At 38.3% G+C, this 24053-nt stretch overlaps 1 protein-coding gene across 3 annotated transcripts in view; it reads left to right on the forward strand.

Annotated features, from left to right (window-relative positions):
- SDCCAG8 (SHH signaling and ciliogenesis regulator SDCCAG8) overlaps positions 1 to 24053 on the forward strand; it is a 275300-nt gene that overhangs the window by 29422 nt on the left and 221825 nt on the right. For all 3 annotated transcript variants that reach the window (XM_057507849.1, XM_057507847.1, XM_057507848.1), the window contains exon 5: positions 7208 to 7333. In XM_057507849.1, the coding sequence (XP_057363832.1) occupies positions 7208 to 7333 (126 nt within the window). The remainder of the gene's footprint in view (positions 1 to 7207; positions 7334 to 24053) is intronic.

Raw genomic sequence — 24053 nt, forward strand, 5'->3', positions numbered from 1 at the left:
ATGAAGAGGTTTTTTGCCTATGCTTTTTTCTAAGAGTTTTATGGTTTCATGACTTACATTCAGGTCTTTGATCCATTTTGAATTTACTTTTGTGTATGGGTTAGACAATGATCCGGTTTCAGTCTCTTACATGTGGCTGTCCAGTTTTGCCAACACCAGCTGTTGAAGAGGCTGTCATTTCCCCATTGTATGTCCATTACTCCTTTAACATATATTAATTAACCATATATGTTTGGGTTAATATCTGGACTCTCTATTCTGTTCCACTGGTCTGTGGGTCTGTTCTTGTGCCAGTACCAAATTGTCTTGATTACTGTGGTTTTGTAGTACACTGCCGGAGTCCAGCTCCAGCGGGGGGCAGTGAAGCCCAAAAGGATGAGATGGAGTCAGTGCGTGGAGAGACAGGACACAGAGTCAGATGGAGGTGGTCTCTCGACAAAGTGCCGATGACAGCTTTATTTATACCATTTTGCACAAGGATATGATTATTTTTTATTATTCTGATGATTAATTAGTATAGGTAATTGGTTAATAAGTATAGGCAAGCCTTTTTCTTTCTTTTACTTTCTAATCTATTCATGGTTGGTCAAGTGTTAGACAGGTGATTATTTTTCTGTTCCTTGACCAAAACTTTTCCTATCCACATGTATTCTATTGTGTTTTACGTTTCTATGCAATGCAGTTTCTAAGTAGTGCATGTGACCGTAGGAGCGTGCAGTATGTAGCAGCAACTATGGAGTCTATCAGCTCAGGGTGAAATACAGGTCACCTAGTGCCACAGTTAGGTAGGATTCTTTCCCACAAAAATATTTTTAGAGGCTTTAATAAATTTATAATCAATCTAAAATCATAAACTCATATCTTCACCTTATACCCCTTTATAGGGCACAGTAGGCAGCAAACTAAATTTCCCATTTTTATCTACATTTCTCTTTCTTCTGCGTGGATACCAAAATTTCTCTGACATATGCTACTCTATGACTCCACTACTGCAGGGACTAAACAAGTTCTTACATGGTGAACAATGCAAGGGCATTCATATCATAGAAACTGTTTCTGTTTTAACTACAAACCTTAAACTATAAACAATCACGTCAAATATAATGTATGATTATTTATTTGATTTTTATACTTTATATATGAATCTAATAGGATGTTAATGTAGTAGGTAAATGCAAAATATAAATAGAAAGCATGATTTAGAACTGTAAGAAGGCAGGTGTAGATGATCAGGTTTGTGCCTACAGACCAGGTCTTAATCCAAGCTGAACAAGGGCAACAAAACATCTGCAGCTGTAGAAGATTTCTCTCAAAACTGGGGGGGGTGAGGTTCTAAGCCTCACCTCTGTTGGCCCCCTTTTTCTCACCTGATGGCCCCCCTGTGACTGTGCCTGTCTTAGGTTGTTCCTCCCTTGAGGAATCTTACCCGTCTGTGGCTAACCAGCCATCTTACGGGGCCATACAGGGAGATGTAAAGCTGGTAAGTGAGAGAGAAGTAATATTCTTTGAAAAGGTTAGTTTTTTACTTCTTTGCAGATTTATGCTCCATGGCTTCTATGCCCAGCACTTGTTTTGAGGTATCTTTACTTCCTGGAAAATTATGGTACTTGGTAATTTCACGTATGAGGCACAAATTCTAGTAAAGGGCTGTGATCAGGAAAGAAGAAAAGCAAACTATAGAAGTAGTAGAGGGAAGAAAACATGAAATGATTAATTAAGTGTCAACAGAGTTATTCTATTCAATATTTTCTCATGACTCTATTTCTATAAAACTTTCCATCACTAGTTTCACTAGCATTGTAAACAAGGGGAGCATTCTCAGTGGAAACGGGGTGGTCAATGTTTGACTAACTAACGGCAGGTTTCGGTACTTTTATGCTAAGATTGCCATTTGGCCCCTGCGTGTTCTGTTCTTCAGGAGCATTGTCCTGAAAAGCTTTTGGGAAGTTTATGTTCTCATCCTTTCCACACTGCTCAGCAAAGATTAGTTAACCCTTGGCAACAATGCAAGCAAAAACAAAGCCAATAGTATAATGGAAAATAATAAAATCAAGGTGGGTAATAGAGGGAGCCAGCTGCGAAGGCCCCTGCCTTAGGGGGTCTTCTTCCAGCCTGAGCTTTGCTACACAGCTTGAGTAGCTTGGCTCCCGGCAGTACACCTTGAAGTTGGAAAGGGAGATCCCCCACTTTATTCTTCCTTCTCAGGATTGCTTTGGCTATTTGCAGTCTTTGGTGGTTCCATATAAATTTTAAAACTATTTGTTCCAGTTTGTTGAAGAATGCTGTTGGTATTTTGATAGGGATTGCATTGAATCTGTAGATCGCTTTAGGCAGGATGGCCATTTTGACAATATTAATTCTTCCTAGCCAAGAGGATGGGATGAATTTCCATTTGTTAGTGACCTCTTTAATTTCTCTTAAGAGTGTCTTGTAGTTTTCAGGGTATAGGTCTTTCCCTTCCTTGGTTAGGTTTATTCCTAGGTATTTTATTCTTTTTGATGCAATTGTGAATGGAATTGTTTTCCTGATTTCTCTTTCTGCTAGTTCATCTTTAGTGTATAGGAAAGGAACAGATTTCTGTGTTTTAATTTTGTATCCTGCAACTTTCCTGAATTTCGATATTAGTTCTAGTAGTTTTGGAGTGGAGTCTTTAGGGTTTTTTATGTACAATATCATGTCATCTGCAAATAGTGACAGTTTGACTTCTTCTTTACCAGTCTAGATGCTTTGTATTTCTTTGTTTTGTCTGATTGCTGTGGCTAAGACCTCCAGTACTATATGTTGTTGAATAACAGTGGGGAGAGTGGGCATCCCTGTCTTGTTCCCGATCTTAGAGGAAAAGGTTTCAGCTTCTCACATGTTAAGTGTGATGTTGGCTGTGGGTTTGTCATATATGGCCTTTATTATGTTGAGGTACTTCCCCTCTATATGCATTTTGTTGAGAGTTTTTATCATGAATCATTGTTGAATTTTGTCCAATTCTTTTTCAGCATCTATGGAAATGATCATGTGGTTTTTGTCCGTCTTTTTGTTGATGTGGTGGACGATGTTGATGGATTTTCGAATGTTGTACCATCCTTGCATCCCTGGGATGAATCCCACTTGGTCATGGTGTATGATCCTCTTGATGTATTTTTGAATTGTTTGCTAATATTTTGTTGAGAATTTTTGCATCTATGTTCATCAGGGATATTGGTCTGTAATTTTCTTTTTTTGTTGTGCTTTGCCTAGTTTTGGTATTAGAGTGATACTGGCTTCATACAATGAGTTTGGAAGTATTCCCTCCTCTAAGTTTTTTGGAAAACTTTAAGGAGAATGGATATTATGTCTTCTCTATATGTCTGATAAAATTCAGCGGTGAATCCATCTGGCCCAGGGGTTTTGTTCTTGTGTAGTTTTTTGATTACCGAGTCAATTTCTTTGCTGATAATGGGTTTAGATTTTCTGTTACTTCCTTGGTCAGTCTTGGAAGGTTGTATTTTTCAAAGAAGTTGTCCATTTCTTCTAGGTTTTCCAGCTTGTTAGCATATAATTTTTTGTAGTATTCTCTAATGATTCTTTGTATTTCTGTGGTGTCCGTTGTGATTTTTTTTTTCGTTTCTGACTGCTGATGTATGTAGATTCTCTTTTCCTCTTAATATGTCTGGCTACGGGCTTATGTATTTTGTTTATTTTCTCAAAGAACCAGCTCCTGGATTCATTGATTTTTTTCTATTGTTTTATTCTTTTCAACTTCATTTATTTCTTCTCTGATCTTTATTATGTCCCTCCTTCTGCTGACATTGGTCCTCATTTGTTCTTCTTTTTCCAATCTCAATAACTGTGACTTTAGACTATTCATTTGGTATTGTTCTTCCTTCTTTAAATATGCCTGAATTGGTATATACTTTCCTCTTAGATCTGCTTTCACTGCATCCCACAGAAGGTGGGGCTTTGTGTTGTTGTTGTCATTTGTCTCATATATTGCCTGATCTCTATTTTAATTTGGTCATTGATCCATTGATTATTTAGGAGCATGTTGTTAAGCCTCCACGTGTTTGTGAGCCTTTTTGTTTTCTTCGTACAATTTATTTTTAGTTTTATACCTTTGTGGTCTGAGAAGTTGGTTGGTAGAATTTCAATCTTTTTGAATTTACTGAGGCTCTGTTTGTGGCCTAGTATGTTGTCTATTCTGGAAAATATTCCATGTGCATTTGAGAAGAATGTGTATCCTGCTCTTTCGTGTGTAGACTTCTATAGATGTCTATTAGGTCCATCTGTTCTAGTGTGTTGTTCAGTGCCTCTGTGTCCTTATTTTCTGTCTGGTGGATCTGTCCTTTGGAGTGAGTGGTGTTTTGAAGTCTCCTAAAATGAATGCATTGCATTCTGTTTCCTCCTTTAATTGTGTTAGTATCTGTTTCACATATGTTGGTGCTCCTGTATTTGGTGCATATATATTTATAATGGTTATATCTTCTTTTTGGACTGACCCCTTTATCATTATGTAATGTCCTTCTTTATCTCTTCTTACTTTCTTTATTTTGAAGTCTATTTTGTCTGATACTAGTACTGCAACACCTGCTTTTTTCTCCCTGTTGTTTGCATGAAATATCTTTTTCCATCCCTTGACTTTTAGTCTGTGTGTGTCTTTGGGTTTGAGGTGAGTCTCTTGTAAGCAGCCCATAGATGGGTCTTGCTTTTTTATCCATTGTATTACTCTGTGTCTTTTGATTGGTGCATTCAGTCCATTTACATTTAGGGTGATTATTGAAAGATATGTACTAATTGCCATTGCAGGCTTTATATTCGTGGTTACCAAAGGTTCAAGGTTAGCTTCTTTAGTATCTTACTGCCAATTTAACTCACTTATTGAGCTATTATACACAGTGTCTCGTGGTTCTTTATTTCTCTCATTTCTTATTCCTCCTCCTCCATACTTTATATGTTAGGTGTTTTATTCTATACTCTTTTGTGTTTCTTTTGATTGCTTTTGTGAGTAGTTGATTTTATTTTTTGCCTTTAGTTAGTATTTTGTTCGTCTGCTTTCTTTGCTGTGATTTTATTTTCTCTTGTGACATCTATTTAGCCTTAGGAGTGCTTCCATTTAGAGCAGTCCCTTTAAAATACCCTGTAGAGGTGGTTTGTGAGAGGCAAATTCCCTCAATTTTTGCTTGTCTGGGAATTATTTAATCCCTTCTTCATATTTAAATGATAATTTTGCTGGATACAGTATTCTTATTTCAAGGGTGTTCTGTTTCATTGCATTAAATATATCATGCCATTCTCTTCTGGGCTATAAGGTTTCTGTTGAGAAGTCTGATAGCCTGATGGGTTTTCCTTTGTAGGTGACCTTTTTTCTCTCTCTGGCTGCCTTTAATACTCTGTCCTTGTCCTTGATCTTTGCCATTTTAATTATTATGTGTCTTGGTGTTGTCCTCCTTGGGTCCCTTCTGTTGGGAGATCTGTGGGCTTCTGTGGTCTGAGAGACTTCTTCCTCCCCCAGTTTGGGGAAGTTTTCAGCAATTATTTCTTCAAATAGACTTTCTATCCCTTTTTCTCTCTCTTTTCTTCCGGTACCCCTATAATGCAGATATTGTTCCGTTTGGATTGGTAGCACACTTCTATTAATATTCTTTCATTTCTGTGCATCATTTTGTCTCTGTGTGCCTCAGCTTCTCAGTGTCCCTGTTCTTTGATCTTCATTCCGTTAACGGCCTCTTGCACCTCATCCAGTCTGCTCTTAAGTCCCTCCAGAGATTGTTTTATTTCTGTATTCTCCCTCCTAACTTGATCCTTTAGCTCTTGCATATTTCTCTGCAGGTCCATCAGCATGGTTATGACCTTTATTTTGAATTGTTTTTCAGGAAGATTGGTTAAATCTATCTCCCCAGGCTCCCTTTTGGGGGTTGTCTGGGTAATTCTGTACTGGATCCAATTCTTCCGCCTTTTCATGGTGTAAGAAGTATTCGTAGGCAGTTGGCGTGTGTGTCAGCTGGGAGAACAACGTTCTTTCCTGTGCCTTCCCCTTCTCCACTGCCTGTGCTGGTTACCCGCACATAGGGAGCAGCTTCCAGTTTTATTTCCTGAGCCAGCGCAGGCAGTGCTGCCGTCAGGGCAGCCCAGTGCCCTATGGGTAGAGGCAGGCGCTCCAGGTGTGCTCTCATGCAAGAATGGCGACCCTTTGCGCCCTGTCCCAGCTTCCTCTGTGTGTGCTGTGTTTCTGCACGCCATTGGGGCCTCTGAGTCTGGCCCGGGTGGGTGCGGAGGAGGCTCTGGGTGGCCGCTGTGGGCGCGGCTGCTCTCAGGCTGCTCCTCTGCTGTGGCAGGGCTGCGCGGGAGGGGGAATGGACAGGAGGCTGTGTATCGCCGTGAGGGCCTTCAGAGCTGCGTTTTCTCCCAGGGGGCTGGGGCATGTGAAATTCCCTGGGATTCCCAGCTGCTGGACTGAGTGTGCCGGGACAGTTCCGTCCAGCTGTGGAGTCCCTGTCTCTTTAAGACTTGCAAAAAGCACTCGCTTTCTTTTTTTCCTGGGGGTGCCAGCTGCGGATACCTGCTTGCAGGTTTTAATCTCCTGTTTCCCTAATATCCTGCACACCACGCACTGTGTGTCTGCGCTCCCAGTGCGGTTGGCTAGGGCTGGGTGTTTAGAAATCCTGGGTTTCCTCTCCCTCCCCACTCCAACTCCTCTCCTCGCACTGGGGATCTACAGTGGGGGTAATGCTTGGGTCCTGCCGGGCTGGGGCTTGTATCTTACACCTTTCATGAGGTGCTGAGTTCTCGCAGATGTACATGTAGCTTGACTGTTGTACTGTATCTTCTAGCCTCTCTTTTAGGAATAGTTGTACTTTTATTTTCAAAAATATATATGGTTTTGGGAGATTTCCACTGCCCTACTCACGCTGTCATCTTGGCTTCTCCTCTCTGTGATCAGTCTTTTTTTAATATTCTTTTAGATAACCTCTTTAATAAGGCTTTTCTTTAAGCCTATAAAAAAATTGTTGTAAACCACACACTTCTGTGATAAGGCCCTCTCCTACATTCTCCCATCCTTCTCTTTGTTAGCTAATGTTTCAGTTACTTTGTCTAAATATAACTATAATATTTCAGAAGATAGAGATAGACATAAGTCTTCCACACTTTATGTCATGTTGTTCATCTAGTAATCAACAAATAAAAACATTACTTAAAAATGTTTAATTTATTTGGTATTTGTTTCTGCTTTTTAAAGGAGGAACTCTCTGGAATGAAAAACCGGGTACAAGTTGTCGTGCTTGAAAATGAAAGGCTCCAACAAGAGCTGAAATCTCAAGGACAAGAAGGAGCAATGAGGGAGCAAACACTTCTGGATGCATCTGTGAGCATTTTTTAAAACTATATATTTTAGTTTGAATGTTCCCTTCTAACATCTCCCTACTCCCCACCCCCAAACCTTTTCTAAACACCTGAGATTCTCTCCCTGAAGTTTGGCAAAAGTATTTTTCTGGTACTTGTGTGGGGCCTCAAAAATTAAAATTCACAGTGGTGCAAGGAATCCTCAAATGAAATGCTATAGTCATGCCTAATATTTACTCCAGTTTCCTCTCTGAGAATACCATTGCAACATAATGAGTTACAAGAAATAGATATTTGATCATTCAGGTGGCCCAAATACATCACTCAGGTACATCTGGTCTTCATCCACAGTCCCTGAAAAATGGCTTCAGGATCATAAGGGTGAAATGGGTGTCTTGTGAAGTTAATGAGAGACTTTTTTATCCTACTCGAGGTTGTGGGCTGGAGGTTGAATCAGCCAGTGGCCAGAGATTTAGTCATTAATGACTATATAATGAAGCCTTCATAAAAAACCAAGAGAAGAGCATTTTGCTCCCTCTTTCTTTTGCATCCTGGTTCTCTGTTAAAGAGAGCTCCAATGCTTGGGGAATCAGAATGTTTCTGTGTGTGCTACCCAGCCAAGCCCCAAGTTCCATGATAGAAGAATAGGAGTCCTTTATTTGGGACCTTTTCCTATGTATATCTTCATCTAGCTATTAAATTGTATCCTTTATTAAACTGGTATTCCTAAGTGTTTTCCTGAGTTCTGTGAGCTGCTCTAGCAAACTAATTGAACCTAAGTGAAAGGACATGGAACCTCCATTCTGTAGTGAGTAGGTCAGAAGTACAGGCAATAGCCTGGGGCTTGGCATGGGTGTCTGGATGGGGAGGTTGGGATTGGGGAGGGCAGTCTTGAAGGTCAGAGCCCTTAACCTGGAGAACCTTATCTGCTGCCTTCAGGCAGACAGCATCAGAACTGAGTTGAGTTCTCAGACACCATGCTGGTGTTAGAGAATTGCTTGGTGTTGTGAGTGGGGAGACCTTCTCTCTTCTCTGTTCCTCCACACACACCCGACACAACACAGACACATTGAATCTGTCCAGAAACCGTAAAGGAACCATTTGTTTTTTTCTGTATGTAAAGAGCAGGTCTAAGAGCAGGAAGTATGTTAGAGGAAGGACTATGTTAAATCCAGAAATTATTCAGAACTTTACTTAGATTTCAGTTATATTTCTGTAAATTTTTCTTGAGCTTTGAGTTCCTAAGCCAAACTAGCAACACTGTGTAGCAGAAAGAACACTGGGCTGAGGATCAAAGAATCAAAACGTCAGTCTTCCCATTGTCCCTAACAAGCTGGGTGTTTAGCATGGATTATAGGGCTTTCAAACAAGGCTTAACATTATGGGTCCTCTGTTTGTTTATTGGCAATTTGGGAAGATTCACCCAGTTATCAGTCTTTCACGTGAATAACAGTCACTTTGGATACTTGTCAATGCAGATTTCTGAGCTCTATATCCTCCTAGTCTAACTGATTTGGTCTGGGTTGAGTTCTTGAGTCAATAGTGTGAATTTTTAACCAGTTGCACACATAATTTCAATATCAGTGGACCACATATTGAAGAACAGTGGATTAGCTGATCCCTATAATTCTGACACAGAATTCTTGTGATCATATTTAAATAGTGTTTGAATTTAACATCTCCTTATGACTTGTCAGAGATACTTCTGCCTTCAAAATGTTTTTCATTCCTTTGCTACAGGACACAGTTAATTGCCACTTGTTCTGCTTTTTGAGATAAACTCAACTTTCCGTGGGGAAGTTTTCATATTTGTCTGTTGCAACTTTACTTTGCAATGGATTTTAGTGATTTTTCTGTTAAGAAAAAATATGAGTGTCTTCATGCTTTGTTCCTGAAGTGCTTTTATTTCTCCTACCTGATGTTTCATTTGTAATCCTTGAGTTCTGTGTTATAATTAGAAGTAGCTCATTGTGTTAACTCTGAATAATAAAGTGGGCTGCTTAGTATTCCAGTTTATTTTTCTGCAGTTATATTTCAGTTTGTGATCAGCTATTTTCCCTTCACAATATGACTTTTTCTGAATACTTCTGTTATTATATTATGAATATTAGTTGTTAAAATTCCATCTTAGTGGTTTATTGGTTATTCTTTTGATGTCAACTCAAAGATGATATGGCCATATGAAAAGTACTTGCAAGTAGCTCATTTTAAAAAATAAACATATCCTTTTGTTTTTCTTCCAACTATGTAGTCACTTAGCCAACAGTGACACAGTTATTCATAGTCTTCAATATTTATACAGTGGCAAGGAAGCAGAGGAAACAGAAATGAAGTGAGAAAGGAAATTAGGAGATGTTAAGTTCAAACACTATTTAAATATGATCACAAGAATTTTGTGTCAGAATTATAGGGATCAGCTAATCCACTGTTCTTCAATATGTGGTCCAATGATATTGAAATGATGTGTGCAGCTGGTTAAAAATTCACACTATTGACTCAAGAACTCAAGTGAATCAGAGAGCAAGAGAAGTGAGTAATGCAGAAGGGGAAGGAAATGATGATAAAAAACACACATGCTTTGCCACATGAGCAAAGGGAACTTACTAAAGAAAACTGCAGCCTAATAATAGCGAAAACAAAGTCATAGAAAGGATTTTGTTTCAGACACGTACCTGAGCTGAAATATGATGCAAATATCAAGTGATGATTGCAGATGAGTCAGGTGACCCTGATAACAATTTTAATGTTAGTCTTATTTGTTATAAAATCACCCCCACTTCTTGTGTAGGTGAATTGAGGGATTTCAGCAAACTATGCTGAAATATTAACATAAATATTTCATAATATTAACATAAATTTATGTTAACATAATATTAACATAAGTTAAACTTTTTAGAATATTTTAAACAGAACAAAGATATTATCTTCCTTTTCTGAATTATTTTAAATGAATCTGTTAAATGTTGATGGTAGATCTTGCCAAAGCTATTGGCAGATTTTTTTTTCTACTGCTGTTTTTTCTCTTATTTATTTATTCATTCATTTATTTGTTTATTTATTTATTTACTTTAAAAAAAATTTTGTTATCATTAATCTACAATTACATGAAGAACATTTATTTTTACTAGGCTCTCCCCTACCCCAAGTCCCCCCCATAAACCCCATTACAGTCACTGTCCATCAGCATAGTAAGATGTTGTAGAATCACTACTTGTCTTCTCTGTGTTGCACAGAACTCCTAATGCCCCCCTCCACTTTAAACATGCTAATCATAATACCCCCTTTCTTCTTCCCCGCCCTTATCCCTCCCTACCCTCTCATTCTCCCCAGTCTCTTTCCCTTTGGTAACTGTTAGTGCATTCTTGGGTTCTGTGATTCTGCTACTGTTTTGTTCCTTCAGTTTTTCCTTTGTTCTTATACTCCACAGATGAGTGAAATCATTTGGTATTTGTCTTTCTCTGCTTGGCTTATTTCACTGAGCATAATACCCTCTAGCTCCATCCATGTTGTTGCAAATGGTATGATTTGTTTTCTTCTTATGGCTGAATACTATTCCATTGTATATATGTACCACATCTTCTCTATCCATTCATCTACTGATGGACACTTAGGTTGCTTCCATTTCTTCGCTATTGTAAATAGTGCTGCGATAAACATAGGGGTGAATCTGTCTTTTTCAAACTGAAGTACTGCATTCTTAGGGTAAATTCCTAGAAGTGGAATTCCTGGGTCAAATGGTAAGTCTATTTTGAGCATTTTGAGGAACCTCCATACTGCTTTCCACAATGGTTGAACTAATTTACATTCCCACCAACAGTGTAGGAGGGTTCCCCTTTCTCCACAACCTCGCCAACATTTGTTGTTGTTTATCTTTTCAATGATGGCGATCCTTACTGGTGTGATCGCCTAAGGTGCCTAACTTAAAGTTAGGCATTGTAGTTTTTTTTTTTTTCTGGATAATTATTTTTTATTGAAGGGTAGTTGACACACAGTATTACATTAGTTTCAGGTGTACAACACAGTGATTCAACATTTATATACATGATAATTCTAGGTACCAGCTATCACCATACCAAGTCGTTACAATATTTTGACTATATTCCTTATGCTATACATTACATCCCGGTTACTTATTTATTTTACAATTGGAAGTGTGTGTATATATATATATATTTTTGTTTTGTTTTGTTTTGTTTTGTTTTTTTTGTGAGGACATCTCTCATATTTATTGATCAAATGGTTGTTAACAACAATAAAATTCTGTATAGGGGGGTCAGTGCTCAATGCACAATCATTAATCCACCCCAAGCCTAATTTTCATCAGTCTCCAATCTTCTGAAGCATAACGAACAAGTTCTTACATGGAGTACAAATTCTTACATAGTGAATAAGTTACATGGTGAACATTACAAGGGAAGTCATCACAGAAGCTTTCGGTTTTGCTCATGCATTATGAACTATAAACAGTTCAAATATGAATATTCATTTGATTTTTATACTTGATTTATATGTGGATACCACATTTCTCTCTTTATTATTATTATTTTTAATAAAATGCTGAAGTGATAGGTAGATACGAGATAAAGGTAGAAAACATAGTTTAGTGTTGTAAGAGAGCAAATGTAGATGATCAGATGTGTGCCTGTAGACTATGTGTTAATCTAAGCTAGACAAGGGCAATAAAACATCCACACATGCAGAAGATTTCTCTCAGAACAGTGGGGGGGAGGTTCTAAGCCTCACCTCTGTTGATCCCCATTTTCTCACCTGATGGCCCCCCTGTGACTGTGCCTGTCTTAGGTTGTTCCTCCCTTGAGGAATCTTACCCGTCTCTGGCTAACCAGTCATCTTCCGGGGCCATACAGGGAAATGTTAAGTTGGTAAGTGAGAAAGAAGCCTTATTGTTTGAAAAGGTTAGCTTTTTACTTCTTTGCATATTTATGCCCTGTGGCTTCTATGGCCAGCATTTGTCTTGAGGTGTCTTTACCACTTGGAAGAATTATGATACTCGGTAAATTCGATATGTGGCACGAATTCTATTTAAGGGTTGTAATTAGGAAGGAAGAAGAAAAGCTATAGAAGTAGCAGGCAGAAGAAAACCTGGGAAGATTGATTATGTCTTTGACATATCTTCTTGTAGAGTAACTTCAGCATGTATAGGTTTTAAACTACTAATTAAATTGTGCACACACATTAACATAATAGGAGTACAGTTATGTAACCAAAGCATACCTGTAATTACCAGCCATCTGCAGTGAAACCAAGAAAACCAGTTAGGCACCTTAGGCATTTGTGAAAACTTATCTATGATATGGTGGATATTGTCCAACTGAACTTGAACAGTCTGAGAGAAATCAGATAAATTAAAACAACCCATTCCTGGGGACTGTTCACATCCCATATGTTCTTTTAACAGTAAATAGTCTGTAGTTGTAAGATTTTGGAGCGCTACAATTTGCACTTCTCCTAATTCTTGATAGACTTCCAACAGTATAGATCCAGTCAAATTTGTTGTTTTACTGTATGCACAGGCCAGCTTAGATATCTCCTTCTTCATTCCCATGGGAAGTCCAGGAATTGGTGGGATGAGTGCATCTACACCTGTAGCAGTGCGTGGATCTTTGTTGGGGTATTTTTGATGATCATCTTCTGGCATGAGTCTTCCCGCTAGTGCTGATGTTGGAGGTTCTTTTTCATATCGTATCTTAGTTCATTTTCGGGGTAGCCAAATTAGGCTTTGATCCTCTGTATAAACACAAACAGACCCTTTGCCTACACTTTTATACGCCCTTTATATCATTGTGTAGAACTCATTGGAGGTTACCACACAGGAACTGCTTTATTTTTTTTTTTCATCATTAATCTACACTTACATGACGAATACTTTGTTTACTAGGCTCACCCCTATACCAGGTCCCCCCTATAAACCCCTTTACAATCACTGTCCATCAGCATAGCAAAATGTTGTAGAATCCCTACTTGCCTTCTCTGTGTTGTACAGTCCTCCCTTTTCTCCTCCCCCCCATGCATGCTAATCTTAATAGCCCCCTACTTCTCCCCCCCCTTATCCCTCCCTACCCACCCATCCTTCCCAGTCCCTTTCCCTTTGGTACCTGTTAGTCCATTCTTGAGTTCTGTGATTCTGCTGCTGTTTTGTTCCTTCAGTTTTTCCTTTGTTCTTATATTCCACAGATAAGTGAAATCATTTGGTATTTCTCTTTCTCCGCTTGGCTTGTTTCACTGAGCATAATACCCTCCAGCTCCATCCATGTTGCTGCAGATGGTAGGATTTGCCCTTTTCTTATGGCTGAGTAGTATTCCATTGTGTATATGTACCACATTCTTCTTTATTCATTCATCTATCGATGGACATTTAGGTTGCTTCCAATTCTTGGCTATTGTAAATAGTGCTGCGATAAACATAGGGGTGCACTGGTCTTTCTCATACTTGATTGCTGCATTCTTAGGGTAAATTCCTAGGAGTGCAATTTCTGGGTCAAATTGTATGTCTGTTTTGAGCATTTTGATGTACCTCCATACTGCTTTCCACAATGGTTGAACTAATTTACATTCCCACAAGCAGTGTAGGAGGGTTCCCCTTTCTCCACAGCCTCACCAACATTTGTTGTTGTTTGTCTTTTGGATGGCAGCCATCCTTGGTGGTGTGAGGTGATACCTCATTGTAGTTTTAATTTGCATTTCTCTGATGATTAGAGATGTGGAGCATCTTTTCATGTGACTTTTGGCCATCTGGATTTCTTCTTTAGAGAACTGTCTATTCAGCTCCTCTGTCCATTTTTTAATTGGATTATTTGCTTTTTGTTTGTTGAGGTGTGTGATCTCTTTATATATTTTGGATGTCAATTCTTTATGGATCTGTCATTTATGAATATATTCTCCCATACTGTAGGATATCTTTTTGTTCTTTTAATGGTGTCCTTTTCTGTACAGAAGCTTTTTAGCTTCATATAGTTCCACTTGTTCATTTTTGCCTTTGTTTCTCTTACCTGGGGAGATATGTTCATGAAGAAGTCACTCATGTTTTTGTCCATGAGTTTTTTGCTTATGTTTTTTTTAAGGGTTTTTTTGTTTCATGACTTATGTTCAGGTCTTTGATCCATTTCAAATTTACTTTTGTGTATGGGTTAGACAGTGAACCCATTTTGTTCTCTTACATGTAGCTGTCCAGTTTTGCCAGCACCATCTGTTGAAGAGACTGTCTTTTCCCCATTGTATGTCCATGGCTCCTTTATCGTATATTAACTGGCCATATATGTTTGGGTTAATGTCTGGAGTCTCTATTCTGTTCCACTCGTCTGTGGCTCTGTTCTTGTGCCAGTACCAAATTGTCTTGATTACTGTGGCTTTGTAGTAGAGCTTGAAGTTGGGGAGTGAGATCCCCCCTACTTTATTCTTCTTTCTCAGGATTGCTTTGGCTATTCAGGGTCTGTGACGGTTCCATATGAATTTTTGAACTATTTGTTCCAGTTCATTGAAGAATGCTCTTGGTAATTTGATAGGGATTGTATCGAATCTGTATATTGCTTTGGGCAGGTTGGCAATTTTGACGATACTAATTCTTCCTAGCCAGGAGCATGAGATGAGTTTCCATTTGTTAGTGACCTCTTTAATTTCTCTTAAGAGTGTCTTATAGTTTTCAGGGTATAGGTCTTTCACTTCCTTGGTGAGGTTTATTCCTAGGTATTTTATTCTTTTTGATGCTATTGTGAATAGAATTGTTTTCCTGATTTCTCTTTCTATTAGTTCATTGTTAGTGTATAGGAAAGCCACAGATTTCTGTGTGTTAATTTTGTATCATGCAGCTTTGCTGAATTCCAATATTAGTTCTAGTAGTTTTGGAGTGGACTCTTTAGGGTTTTTTATGTACAATATCATGTCATCTGCAAATAGTGACAGTTTAACTTCTTCTTTACCAATCTGGATTCCTTGTGTTTCTTTGTTTTGTCTGATTGCCATGGCTAGGACCTCCAGTACCACATTGAATAACAGTAGGGAGAGTGGGCATCCCTGTCTTGTTCCCGATCTCAGAGGAAAAGCTTTCAGCCTCTCGCTGTTCAGTATGATGTTAGCTGTGGGTTTATCATATATGGCCTTTGTTATGTTGAGGTACTTGCCCTCTATGCCCATTTTGTTGAGAGTTTTTATCATGAATGGATGTTGAATTTTGTTGAATGCTTTTTCAGCATCTATGGAGATGATGAACTGGTTTTTGTCCTTCTTTTTGTTGATGTGGTGGATGATGTTGATGGATTTTCGAATGTTGTACCATCCTTGCATCCCTGGGATGAATCCCACTTGGTCATGGTGTATGATCCTGTTGATGTATTTTTGAATTCGGTTTGCTAATATTTTGTTGAGTATTTTTGCATCTACGTTCATCAGTGATATTGTTCTGTAGTTTTTGTTTTTTGGTGAGGTCTTTGCCTGGTTTTTGTATTAGGGTGTTGTTGGCTTCATAGAATGAGTTTGGGAGTATTCCCTCCTGTTTTATTTTTTGGAAAACTTTAAGGAGAATGGGTATTATGTCTTCTCTGTATGTCTGATAAAATTCCGAGGTAAATCCATCTGGCCTGGTGGTTTTGTTCTTGGGTAGTTTTTTGATTGCTGATTCAATTTCGTTGCTGGTAATTGGTCTGTTTAAATTTTCTGTTTCTTTCTGGGCCAGTCATGGAAGGTTGAATTTTTCTAGGAAGTTGTCCATTTCACCTAGGTTTTCCAGTTTGTTACCATATAGGTTTTCGTAGTATTCTCTAATAATTCTTTGTATTTCTGTGGGGTCCGTTGTGATTTTTCCTTTCTCGCTTCTGATTCTGTTGATGTGTGTTGACTCTCTTTTTCTCTTAGTAAGTCTGGCTAGAGGCTTATCTATGTTGTTTATTTTCTCGAAGAACCAGCTCTTGGTTTCATTGATTTTTTTCAATTGTTTCATTCTTCTCAATTTTATTTATTTCTTCTCTGATCTTTATTATGTCCCTCCTTCTGCTGACATTAGCCTCATTTGTTCTTCTTTTTCCAGTTTTGATAATTGTGATGTTAGACTATTCATTTGGGTTTGTTCTTCCTTCTTTAAATATGCCTGGATTGCTATATACTTTCCTCTTAAGACTGCTGTCGCTGCATCCCTCAGAAGCTTGGGCTTTGTGTTGTTGTTGTCATTTATTTCCATATATTGCTGGATCTCCATTTTAATTTGGTCATTGATCCATTGACTATTTAGAAGCCTGTTGTTAAGCCTCCATGTGTTTGTGAGCCTTTTTGCTTTCTTTGTACAATTTATTTCTAGTTCTATACCTTTGTGGTCTGAAAAGTTCATTGGTAGGATTTCAATCTTTTGGAATTCACTGAGGCTCTTTTTATGGCTTAGTATGTGGTCTATTCTGGAGAATGTTCCATGTACACTTGAGAAGAATGTGTATCCTGTTGCTTTTGGATGTAGAATTCTATACATGTCTTTTAGGTCCATCTCTTCTAGTGTGTTGTTCAGTGCCTCTGTGTCCTTACTCATTTTCTGTCTGGTGGATCTGTCCTTTGGAGTGAATGGTGTGTTGAAGTCTCCTAAAATGAATGCACTGCATTCTATTTCCTGCTTTAGTTCTGTTAGTATTTGTTTCACATATGCTGGTGCTCCTGTGTTGCGTGGATATATATTTAGAATGGTTTTATCCTCTTGATGGACTGAGCCCTTTATCATTATGTAATGTCCTTCTTTATCTCTTGTTACTTTCTTTGTTTTGATGTCTATTTTGTCTGATACTAGTACTGCAACACCTGCTTTTTTCTCCCTATTGTTTGCATGGAATATCTTTTTCCTTCCCTTGACTTTCAGTCTGTGCATGTCTTTGTGTTTGAGGTGAGTCTCTTTTAAGCAGCATATAGATGTGTCTTGTTTTTTATCCATTCAGTGACTCTGTGTCTTTTAATTTGTGCATTCAGTCCATTCACATTTAGGGTGATTATCGATAGGTATGTACTTATTGCCATTTCAGGCTTTAGATTTGTGGTTACCAAAGGTTCCAGGTTACTTTCCTTACTATCTAAGAGTCTAACTTAACTCACTTAGTATGCTGTTACAAACACAATCTAAAGGTTATTTTCTTTCTTCTCCTTTTTCTTCCTCCTTTATTCTTTATATATTAGGTATCAAATTCTATACTTTTTGTCTATCCCTTGATTGACTTTGGGGATAGTCAATTTGATTTTGCAGTTGCCTCACAATCAGCTGCTCCACCCTCCCTACTGTGGTTTTACTACCTCTGGTGACAGCTAACCAACCTTAGGAATACTTCCATCTATAGCAGTCCCTCCGAATAGACTGCAGAGATGGTTTGTGGGAGGTAAACTCTCTCAACTTTTGCTTATCTGGAAATTATTTAATCCATCCTTCAAATTTAAATGATAATCTTGCCGGATAACATAATCTTAGTTCCAGGCCCTTCCGCTTCATGGCATTAAATACATCATGCCACTCCCTTCTGGCCTGTAAGGTTTCTGCTGAGAAGTCTGATGTTAGCCTGATGGGCTTTCCTTTGTATGTGCTCTAATTTCTGCCTCTGGCTGCTTTTAACAGTCTCTCCTTATCCTTGATCTTTGCCATTTTAATTACTATGTGTCTTGGTGTTGTCTTCCTTGGGTCCCTTGTGTTGGGAGATCTGTGGATCTCCATGGCCTGAGAGACCATCTTCTTCCCCCAATTGGGGAAGTTTTCAGCAACTACCTCCTCAAAGACACTTTCTATCACTTTCTCTCTCACTTCTTCTGGTATCCCTATAATGCGAGTATTGTTCTGCTTGGATTGGTCACACAGTTCTCTTAATATTCTTTCATTTTTTAGAGATTCTTTTTTCTCTCTGTGCCTCAGCTTCTTTGTATTCCTCTTCTCTAGTTTCTATTTCATTTTTTGTCTCCTCCACCATATCCAACCTGCTTTTAATACCCTCCATCGTGCTCTTCAACGATTGGATCTCTGACCTGAATTCATTCCTGAGTTCTTCGATGTCTTTCCGTACCTCCATTAGAAAGTTGATTATTTTTATTTTGAACTCCCTTTCAGGAAGAGTCACGAGGTCCATATCATTTAAATCTTTATTGGGCGTTGTATTAATAATTTTACTCTGGACAAGGTTCCTTTGGCGTTTCATGTTTGTATATGGTGCCCTCTAGTGTCCAGAAGCTCTATTCTGAAGCTTCTCAGCCCCTGAAGCAATGTCAGGGGTCGCAGGGGAGCAGTACTGGTGCCTGTGGGGAGGAAAGAGCTGTTCCCCGCCTCCTGGCTGCTGTGCCTGTCTCCACTGCTTGAGCCAGTGGGCCGGTCACACAGGTATGTTTATGTCCCAGAGCAGGCAGATATGGATCCCTGCTTTCCACAAGCAGCCGGAATCCCAGTCTCCCCAGGAACTTCCTGTATTAACTTTCCAACCCAGTAGTCTTGTGAGTCTCATGAAAGCACCATGAAATATAGGTTTGTGCTCCCGGCGCAAATCTCTGGAGCTACGTATTCAGCAGTCACAAGCCTTCCACTCCCTCCCTACTCTGTTTCTCTTCCTCCCACTGGTGAGCTGGGGTGGGGGAGGGGCTCGGGTCCTGCAGAGGCACAGCTCTGGTATGTTACCCTGTTCGCTGAGGTCTGCTCTTTTCTCCAGGTGTGTGCAGTCTGACGCTGTCCTCTTTCTTGTTGCTCTCTCAGGATTAGTTGCGCCAATTAAATTTTCTAATTGTATCCAGTTTTAGGAGGAAGCCATCTTTATTGGCAGATTTGAATATAGATTTCTTTCATTATACCTTAATACTTTCTTTGAAAAATAATTAAAATAGTTTATAGCAGTAATTAAAATTTTTGGTGACTACATGGCTATGATGTGCCAGGCATGGTATTGAGAACTTTATTTATATTATTTCAGCTTTACAATAGCCACCAATAACAAACATGTTATTACGTTTATTTTCAGATGAGTAAATGAAGGTACACAGCAGTTAAGTAACTGAAGTAAATGGTCTAAAGTCACAAAGCTAGAAAATGGCAAAGCTAGGACTCAAACATGGCACTGTCAGATTCCCTCATTCCTTCCACCTAGCTTTGAATTGTACTGCTTTTCTGCATAAATTAGGAATAGCTTGTCAATACTGAACCAAACTGTCTTTGCCATGGGATAGAAGATTACCCTGAGAAGAGAAGAGGCTCCGTGTTATTGTTTCTGAGTTTTGGCCTTGCACTTGGATGGTGGTAGCCTACATGGTTTTTAGCTTTTAGCCTGGTTTATGACAAGCAATTGAACAAGCAAGATAATTTTTTAAAAACTAAAACCATTCAATGGAGATTTCATTTCCATCTTCATTTTCCATCACTTTGCCTTCTTACAAAATTTCTCTTCATGAAAGACTTCCTTAAGAGTTCAAAAAATTATAATAAAATTAAAATATGCTTTTTATTGGAAATTTTAGCACATGTATTCATTCAGAAATGTAAGAGATTTTAAAAGTCGAAAATTTATGAGCCATTTCTTTCTTTATCTACTCCCATCCCTTCTGCTACCAACCCCTTCCCTTAATTAAGAAAGCAAAGATTTTTCAGTGACCTTTAGGGATGTGGAAATGTAATTAGATTTTTTAAATTGGTCAAATACCATTCATATTTTTAAAAGCCATCTGTAAAAAAACAAAGTGTCAATTAGACTAGCACTTCTTTGCCAAGAATGCCACTATTTTATATCATAAGCCAGTGCTCTACATGCCTTCTCCAATTTCTTTTTAAGAAATTAGTGCCACCCTCCATTGCTCTCAAAGGCAACTTTGAGTGCAATCAGATCTTGAGAAATTTGTTCTTACACACAGAACCAAGTTCATGCTTCTTATGCCACATTTTCCTGATCCATGTTTAACTCTCTGGCTTCACCTTCCCATATCCATTGATTGCCTTGTGTTCAACCTCTAGTAATGCAGAAGTGCCCTAGTGCCCTGCAATCACCAGCTCTTTCACACCTCTGGGACTTTTCTCATAATGTTCTCTCCTCCTGCCATTCCCTTCCAATCTAACTTAACACTTATTCTCCTTAAAATATGACACCAGTGTCAAAACTTCTCCAGAAAACCATGAATCTCTGATTTCTCTTAGTGTCCCTCCTCTGTTCTGGCATAGTCCCCCATCCAAACCTCTGCCTTAGCACTTACCTGATTAAATTGAAATTTGATTGTCTCTTATTAAACTTTTTGAGGATAAGATTGGTCTTGCTCATTTTTACCCTCCAAGCTATTAGCATAATGTCCTGAACATAGTAGGTATTATACCCAAATGTTTGTATTAACTGTACTTCTGGAAAAATGTGGAATAGAATCTCAATACTAATTTGTATGAATGCAGTTTTCCCCATTCTAGCATGATATGACACTGCAGTATAGTTCTGTGTCTGGGGGCCTGTCCTCTCTTATAAGTACTACCATAACCCGTGGCCCTTAGCAAGAGTTCAGTAATTATTTCTTTAATTAAATTAATATAAGTATTTATACATCTAAGTATTGCCCTGCTGGGAATATAAATTATCTAGATCTTTGGGCTGTGTATTTCATTGAATGTTGAAAGTTTGCCAGCGGTAGCAAACCATCAACAGATATACTAGATTTGCTCTGTAGATATGTTTTGTTTGTTTGATGAACTTTGAACTTTCTGATATTTAATGGTACTTCAAATGAAGAACCAGATATCTGGCTTATCTTTTTAGAAAAAAATTGTAATATATGAGTTTGCCTTCACACATGGCAGCAATTGACTAGATCTGAGTAGTGGTTGCTGCTTTTGGATGGTTTGCCATGGTCCCTTCCACTCCTTTCTGAATCCCTGCCATTCAGGCTGCATGTCAGTACTGTCTATTTATCACCATGCACTTCTTCTTACTGAAGGCAAACCATTTTCTGGAAAGGCAGAAGAACACAATGGTTTCAGGCATGACTCTGAAACCAGATGGGCAGGAATTCAGATCCTAGCTGTATCACTGATTCACTGATTAGCTACTTCCTCCCTCTGTGACTCTTAGTAAGTTACTCTGTGTGAGTCAGTTTCCTCACCTATAAAATGGAGATAATGAAACTTAGAGAGTTGTCATAATGATTAAATGAGTTAATATATGTAAAGCACATTAACAGTGTCTGGCACATAGTAAATACAGTATGTGTTAACAGTTATTATTGTTAGTCATGCCTTTATACAATGTGGGAAATGAAAGACAAACCAGGACAGGGCTATGTATTTCAAGAGTGTATGTCTTCCAACACAATAAAAGAAAATTACAGGCCAGTATCCATGAACATAGATGCAAAAATCCAAAAATACATCAAAGAGATCGTCCATCATGACCAAGTGAGAATTATTCCAGAGATGCAAAGATGGTACAATATTAAAAAATCCGTCGATATCACACACCACATTAACAAAAAGAAGAATTAAAACCAAATGATCATTTCAATAGATGCTGAAAAAGCATTTGACAAAATTCAACTTCCATTCATGATAAAAACTCTCAACAAAATGGTTATAGAGGGTACATACCTCAACATAATAAGGGCCATATATGACAGACCCACAGCCAACATCATACTTAACAGTGAAAAGCTGAAAGCTGTTCCTCTAAGATTGGGAACAAGACAAGGATGCCCACTCTCCCCACTTTTATTGAACATAGTACTGGAGGTCTTAGCCACAGCAATTAGACAACACAAAGAGATGAAAGGCATCCAAATTGGTAAGGAAGAAGTTAAACTCTTACTGTTTGGGGATGACATGTTATTATACATAGAAAACCCTAAGGAATCCACCAGAAAACTACTAGATCTAATAACTGAATTCAGCAGAGTTGCAGGTTATAGAATTAATACACAGAAATCTGTTGCATTCCTGTATACTAATGATGAACTAGAAGAAAGAGAAATCAGGAAAACAATTCCATTCACAATTGCATGAAAAAAAGAATAAACTACCTAGGAATAAACCTTACCAATAAGGTGAAAGACCTATACCCTGAAAACTACAAGAAACTCATGAGATAAATTAAAGAAGACACCAATAAATGGAAATACATCCCATGCTCATGGGTAGGAAGAATTAATATTGTAAAAATGGCCATCCTGCCTAATGCAATCTACAGATTCAGTGGAATCCCTATCAAAATACTGATGGCATTCTTCAATGAACTAGAACAAACAGTTCTAAAATTCATATGAAAGCACAACAGCCCCTGCCCAAATAGCCAAAGCAATCTTGAGAAGGAAGAATAAAGCTGAGGGGATTACACTCCCTGACTTCAAGCTCTACTACAAAGCCACAGTAATCAAGACAATTTGGTACTGGCACAAGAGTAGAACCATAGATGAATAGATCAGAATAGAGAGCCCAGATATAAACCCAAGCATATATGGTCAATTAATATACGATAAAGGAGCCATGAATATACAATGGGAAAATGACAGCCTCTTCAACAGCTGGTGTTGGCAAAACTGGACAGCTACATGTAAGGGAATGAAACTGGATTATTGTTTAACTCCATATACAAAAGTAAACTAAAAATGGGTCAAAGACCTGAATGTAAGTCATGAAACCATAAAACTCTTAGAAGAAAACATAGGCAAAAATCTCTTGAATATAAACATGAGCAGTTTTTTCCTGAATACATCTACTTGGGCAAGGGAAACCAAATAAGAGATGAACAAATGGGACTATGTCATACTAAAAAGCTTCTGTACAGCAAAGGTCACCATCAGCAGAACAAAAAGGCATCCTACAGCATGGGAGAATATATTCATAAATGACTCATCTGATAAGGTATTAACATCTAAAATATATAGAGAACTCATATATCTCAACACCCAAAAAAACAAATAACCCAATCAAATAATGGACATAGGACCTGAAGAGACAGTTCTCCAAAGAAGAAATATAAGTGGCCAACAGGCACATGAAAAGATGCTCCACATTGGTAATTATCAGGAAAATGCAAATTAAAAACACAATGAGATAACACCTCACACCAGTTAGGATGGCCACTATCCAAAAGACAAGAAATAACTAATGCTGGGCGGATGCAGAGAAATAGGAACCCTTCAGCACTATTAGTGACACTGCAAATTGGTGCAACCACTGTGGAAAGCAGTATGGAGGTTCCTCAAAAAAATAAAAATAAAAATACTATTTGACCCAGTAATTCTACTCCTAGGAATTTACCTGAAGAAACAAAATCCCTGACTCAAAAAGATATATGCGCCCCTATGTTTAGCACTGTACTGTTTGCAATAGACAAGATATGGAAATAATCTAAGTGTCCATCAATAGATGAATGGACAAAGAGAGGGTACATATACATGGTGGAATATTATTCAGCCATGAAAAGAAAAGAAATCCTTCCATTTGCAGCAACATGGGTGGATCTAGAGGGTATTATGCTCAGTGAAATAAGTCAGGCGGAGAAAGACAAATACCATATGATTTCACTTATTTGTGGAATATAAAAACAAAGCAAAACAGAAGGTACAAAAGAGCAATAGACTCACAGACACTGAGAAGTGACTAGTGGTTACCAAGAGGGGAGTGGGCTGGGGTGGGGGGAGAAGGACAGTTGAACCACTGTGCTGTACATTTGATTAAAAAAAAAAAAGTATATGTCTTCAGAGAAGTAAGAGACAATTTGTTGAGTACAACATCTAGCCCTCTTTGCTCATTTACTTTATTGCCTGTTCCTGAA

Source organism: Manis pentadactyla, chromosome 9 (genome assembly GCF_030020395.1).
Source record: "Manis pentadactyla isolate mManPen7 chromosome 9, mManPen7.hap1, whole genome shotgun sequence".
NCBI lineage: Eukaryota > Metazoa > Chordata > Mammalia > Pholidota > Manidae > Manis > Manis pentadactyla.